Genomic DNA, 6,258 nt, shown 5'->3' with positions numbered 1-6,258 from the left:
AAGCCTGTAAAAAATTTGCATGTCTCATATCACTAAGACTTTAAAAATGTCAGCAAAGCATGATTATAAATACCTGCTCTTAGAGGAAGTGCTTTCAAATAACCTACACCTGAGAACGATGACTGCATACAAAATATGCTTCATTATTCTTTCCATTCATTCACTTATTTGCTGGTATGGAAATGTGCAACTGATGATTGATTTACCCACTTAGTGCAAAGTACATTATCTTTTATAATTACAAGCATTTAGATTGAAATACTTTATTAAGCTCTTCTTATAAGAATTTGTGGTCTCATCCAGTCTATTTTGAACATCAGCACAAGCTAAGCAACAGAGCACGTACTGAAGGTACTAGGTTAAGAAACAAAATTTCTATTTTCAAACGTGCATTGCAAGAATTTTTCACTGCAGTTTCTGTAGATCAGAATATCAGTAGCCCATTAGAGCAACAGTTTTTGTGAGTACGTATTTATAAAATTACAGTAGACACCACTGACAGTCAAAATTAATCAAATATTTTATTATTTTAATTTCTGGACAAAATAATGATAATCAAAACTGAATGGAAACATCTTTCAGGTACTGACCTTCTGATTCAATGCAGGCTGGTTGGAAGTTATCTTAACCAAAAAACACATAATGGAATCTTACGGCATACTACTTAGGTGACCAAAAGGAGCTTAAGAATCAAAAATGGTTTATTTCAAGTTAGTAGTAAAAGTGCAGCAATCCTGTATAAAAAATGAATAATTACATTCCTTGCTTCAGTAAGCTTCAAAGTTGATTTAGATTCCTGCGGTCTAAATTGTTCAGGCTATTTTTTGTATCATGTCTTTGCTACAAAGATAATTTTTCTTGTGACCGCAGCATTTCTTCAAGGACAAAACTATGGATATATAACCAAAATTCTTTATATTTAAATACATGTACTCAATGCATGTAATACGCACAAAACAGTTTTCATATACATATTTAATACTGCTCCCCCCAGCTGCTGACAAGGTAAATCTCTGAGGAGTTGAATACATCATAGTTTATAGTGTAAAATTCTCTGGGCAAACTGTCTTTTAGAGAAGGAAAAGAAAAACAAAGAAACAAGGAAAGCTACTCTACACTGGTTTAAATAAAAGCAAGTACCTGTTGATTTGTCTCTTCTGTTCTTTACATTTCATTTAACATTTTTAAATAACACCATAAGTTATAAAATATTTCACTTCACATTGAAGAATGTTAACAATAGTGCCAATGCAGCTTTCGTAACTTCCAGTCAGTCTTTTGCAGAAGACTATTGCACTGTCACCATTGATTTTTACAGGTGATGCTAAAGTTCATCGTGCTTCAAACCTGTAACCAAGGAAAAAAATCGTATCACCATTACATAGAAACTTAATCACTGGTTTTGTAAAACATGGAGAAAGCTCTTTATTGTCTATTTACTGCTAAGAGAGTCAACAACATGCACTTCATTTTTAGAGCCTTGCTAAAAGCTGACCATAAGCTTAAATAAGAATAAAAACTACTAAGAATCCTTTATACTAAAAAAGGGCATTTGTTCTCTGACTCGAGACTGGAGACTGATAGTGGCAGGGAAACTTGTAAACTACAGTCTGAAGATGGAGAAATGTACTGGACAAGGAGACAGTGTCATGGAAATTCATGGAGACGCGTAAAATCTGAAAGGAGGGGAGCATAGGTGGGGTGACACTCACTTCAAATGAGTCTCAGTGCAAAATTTCTTGAAGGGAAAACTACAACGACGCAATGTATGTGCCTTTTGATTCCAATCTTCATTTCAGATAGATTATTTTAAAGAATTAACAGATGAATATGCATGTAAGTTACCTTTTTGAAAGAATGATGTTTCCTTTTTCTTCTCTTTTTCAATTTGCTCTATTAACTTCCGTATTTCAGTGTCATATTCAACCCATTCAGGAACAATCCGGGCAGCAGCCTTTAGTTTCGGTTCTTTGGTTTGGGGATTGTTACACTGAAAGTTTGAAACATATTAGATGTAAAGAAAGACAATGTGAAAACACCACCTCTCCAAGGAACTGTAAGTGATCAGCTCCTCAGTGTCACTGACAATAAACAGCAGAACGCACATTATTGCTAAAAACTAGCTATGTATTCATATGTTGATTAGTACAATAATCTGAATGTTTCAAAGTGGTCTACAATTTACTTCAAAGTGAAAAATAAGTTTAACTTCAAACGAAAACTACTTTGCAGCAAATAATGAAACTTGACATTAATATAGCAAAGCATAATAAAAAGTCATTTATGCAAAAAATAATCTTACTACTTTGCAGAGAACTGCTGTTTACCATATTTTCTTATCACGATTCAGTTTAAATATCTGGTTAAGATTCTGATATTTTATATAAAGCAGCCCACAGAAATATCTGAAGTCTCAAACATATTTCTTTGCTCTCACTTATCTCATACCTAACAATAATCTTGTTAGCATTTATGAGTTCTTTGAAGGACAAAATGTGCAAGGTCAGTTACCTGGATAATCATTTAAAAAAAAAAAATTGTAAATAACCCCTCTTTAAATAGTTTAAAACATTTTATTGTAAATAATTCATGTTTTTCTGTGTGTTCCTGACCATATGGATAGTAGAGACTTAGGTACCAGAAGACTACTAATATTTAGACATAGTTACATGGAGTATACAAGGTATATATTAGCACATTGAAATTAAAACTGATATCATGCTTTCTATTAAGATTGTGATGTTTCCTCTAGTGTTATCTAGAAAATGGTTACTTTCATAAAATAGTATAACTATAAACCATAATAAAAAGTGACATGATACTGGGGATTGAAAGATAGTCTAGTAACTTAAATTTCAATCTTTTACTTTCTAGAATAGACAGTAGCCATGTTTAGCACACACACAAAAAAGCTTATTTTAACTGTAAAGACACATAGCTCTTTACATACGGAATATTTGCACCAGATTCCAATTGTCTATTTTTCTTCAGAATTATGGCTCTGAAGTTTCACTCACACTGAGTGGGGATTTTCAAGAAATGAAGGGGGGAAATGGGTTGTGGTAATAATGCCACAGCAGATTTTTTTCTCTCTCTGTTTCAATTCCCAAAGACAGATATTTTCTGCTTTCTAAATGCAGGTTATCCAGCTTTATTCTTTTTAAGCTATGCTCTATCTTCATTTATAGTGGTGAAATGGACAGAAAAAAAGAGTCATAATAATATTACTCCTCTGCACAGCAGGTTCAGCAGAGGTAGCAGCACACAAAACTCAAAGAGCTATTAGCAGTACTTCATGATAATTCTACTAACCAGGCTGAAAATGGAGGGGAAAAAAAAAAAAAAAAAAAAGGAGGGCAAATACATGTATAGGAGTGAAAAAAAACCTGATCCTATCCAGTTATGATGGCAGCACTTAATTTTCAGTTTTCAGCTTCAGCATAAGCTCATTTGGTACAGAGCATACAGGATAGCTCTTGGAGGAACGGAGGAAAGTTGTATGTATTCAGGCATTTGTCAAAAGGAAACTCATGTTCCAATACCTTCCAGCAAGGCTGGCTCCGTGATATCACATATGCATATATCAAAAGGCACAGAAATTGTAATATATTTTTTTTAATCTATAAAACTAATTTAACTCAAAAACAACTTACCAAGTCTATTGTTTTAGCCTTTTTCTTGGATTCATCATCACACCAGGTTTCACACCAAAGCCATTCTTGAGGGAGAGACTTAATAGCTACTTGATGAATCATATTATTGGGAAGATCCTGTATAAGTTTGTAGAATCATAAATTAGAATTGAGTTTTGAGGTAACTACAATTACTCAGAAGAGATTCCACAGAATATCTTTTGTCTGATACCACTTCTGCAAGTTGGTCTTATGTCTCCTTCTATGTACTCATCTGACTCTTTTTCTAATAGATTCGAAATTTCATTTTGAATTTTTCATTTTGAAATTTCCATTCAAAATGTCCACCTCTTACTTCTCAAGTATTTTTGTCGTGTACTGACATCTGTCTTTCCTTAGTTTGACATAACTTATAGTTTGGACACCACATGCCATCTGCTAAATACTCCTAGCAGAATTAGACCGTGCGCAGTTATTAAAGCGTCTTAACCATATTTCCATTCCTCTGATTTGCAAAAAATGCTCAAAAGCACATAACCCAGGATTATGACACTACCCTAAAGTTAGCCTTCTTTTAGGAAGACGGATTCCAGAAACTTAAGTATGAAAAGGAAAAGCGATTAAACTTTCTTACTTAACTTAAAATTGTTTTTTTTTTCCACATTTATTATATATTCAAATACTCTCATCAAAATGAAAGCACTGAACCAATATTTTGCTGAATGTAGCCAATAGCATTTACAAAAGAGAAGAATCCCAGGCAGTCTTATAGTATGGGTACTCTGACCATGGTTAAAAATAATAAGTGTAATTGGTAGATCCATTCATAAGCTCCTTCACATGCACAACCCCTACATAACAGTTAAAAAATAAACGTCAGTACTCAAGTATTAGTCGTGTCTTATTTGCCAATACACATTGCTAAATGTGACAGAATAAAATAGTACATACAGCTGTGTTACAAAAAGCATGTAATTTAATTCAAATATAGTCATTAGCATGGAAAAACTACACTAGCTAACTACTAAAATAGAAGTATGCTGTGTCAAGACATTTTAACGTTAATTTAAATGTTTCCTTTTTTGAAAAACTTCAATTCTATGAATGTTAGGAAGACCAAATAAATGTTTTATCATTACATCAATTTCAAGAGAAAAGAGGTTGTTTTTCTGTTGTGCCTCTCTGACTCTTAAAATGAAATCACAATTCCTAATTTAATACAGTAACTCTTAAAGTTGCGAATTTACAAAAATGTTAAATGGAGTAGAAAGGAGAGAGACTACAATGTACTTACACGCTTGTGATTTGCATACTCACTTATCTCACCTAGCTTGAAAAATTGGTGGAGAATGAAGATGAAGACCCTGGTCAACCCAGGGTGACTCAGCAACCACAAGACTGCATTAGCACTTAGATTAAGTAAATTAAATTAACATTAATGGGAAAATAAAAATTTAAAAACCTGCTAGGTAAGACTGTAATTACCATTATCAGAATAGAAGATTATAATTAAGAAAACACACAAGTTTACATAGAACAAGTACAGATAAAGGCAAGCAGTGCAATACACTTGTTCCCTCTGCTATTTTTTTCCTTCTTTTCTTCATATCAAACCATTATTTAAAGTAATAATCACTTTGTTATGTTTTCTGAACTGTGCTCATATGGACACCAAAAAATGTTCTGCAACAGCAAAAAAGGCAAATAATTTCAGAATTATATAACATGCATTGAGATAAAAAGTTATTCCATGCATACTGAGAAAGATAAAGAAAAACGTAATTGCTTAAACCTAAATATACCTGATCTAGATTTGACAGACTGTTTGGATCTTGACTGAGAGCTTGGTACTGGCCCCGAAGCCTATCTCCTGCTGCAATCTTTCTGAACTTCTTAAGATCCACAACATATAAGGCACTACAAAGATAAAAATACGAATCAAGACTTGCAGTTTCATGTTGTTTTTGATAACATTAATATAAAAAGTAACAAGAAAGCAAAAACTATTCAGATGCTAAAATGATATTATTTTAAGTAAATAGCTGAAGTTACAATAAAAAGTGAAATCAATGTATCATCTGAATTTAGAAAAATTAATTTCTTGCTGAGAATGACTGTAAGGCAACTGCTTGTGAACACTTCATTGTTCACTACCAAGACCTAGATATGAATCATTTCTGCAAACTGCACAAAAATATGTAGAATTTCTCCTACCTAATATGGTATTTCCTTTTCCCAAGATGCGATGCCCAGTACCCTGATTTCCAGAAACGGTACCCATCCATTTCCTTACGGCTGTCACAGAACGGCGTGTATCCATAAGGAGCTCCCTTTAGATCTAGATCTCTGAGTTCTTTCAGGTCACTTCTCACAATCTAAATAAGAATAAAAACATTTTATTACTTAATAGTGTTTTTAACGTGTGCATATGAGGGTCAGCAAACTGACTGAAGTTTATGTTTTTTAATAAAACTGAGACACTACAACAATACAGTGTAAATAAAGTATTCCATTGGAATTATATTCACCTAATTCTAGTTCAAGAAAAAATCTATGTGTATTCTGTGGCCAACTGTGGAACACATTTAAAAAGTAAATTAAATAAAACAAATTAATTTTAATTTAT

The 6,258-nt window shown here is 32.8% G+C and overlaps 1 protein-coding gene across 1 annotated transcript in view; it reads right to left on the bottom strand.

The window, feature by feature from the left end:
* Positions 1-496: 496 nt before the first annotated feature.
* The window catches only part of UGGT2 (UDP-glucose glycoprotein glucosyltransferase 2), an 86,112-nt gene continuing 80,350 nt past the window's right edge, over positions 497-6,258 (bottom strand). Inside the window, exons 35-39 of the mRNA XM_032203496.1 lie at positions 5,847-6,007; positions 5,435-5,549; positions 3,654-3,770; positions 1,846-1,990; positions 497-1,347 (exon numbers count right to left, since the gene is read on the bottom strand). Coding sequence (XP_032059387.1) covers positions 1,325-1,347; positions 1,846-1,990; positions 3,654-3,770; positions 5,435-5,549; positions 5,847-6,007 — 561 coding nt within the window. The 3' untranslated portion in view covers positions 497-1,324. The remainder of the gene's footprint in view (positions 1,348-1,845; positions 1,991-3,653; positions 3,771-5,434; positions 5,550-5,846; positions 6,008-6,258) is intronic.

Source organism: Aythya fuligula, chromosome 1, assembly GCF_009819795.1.
Source record: "Aythya fuligula isolate bAytFul2 chromosome 1, bAytFul2.pri, whole genome shotgun sequence".
Taxonomy (NCBI): domain Eukaryota; kingdom Metazoa; phylum Chordata; class Aves; order Anseriformes; family Anatidae; genus Aythya; species Aythya fuligula.
The sequence above is the reverse complement of the archived record's forward strand: the minus strand, read 5'-3'. Positions and strand labels throughout refer to the sequence as shown.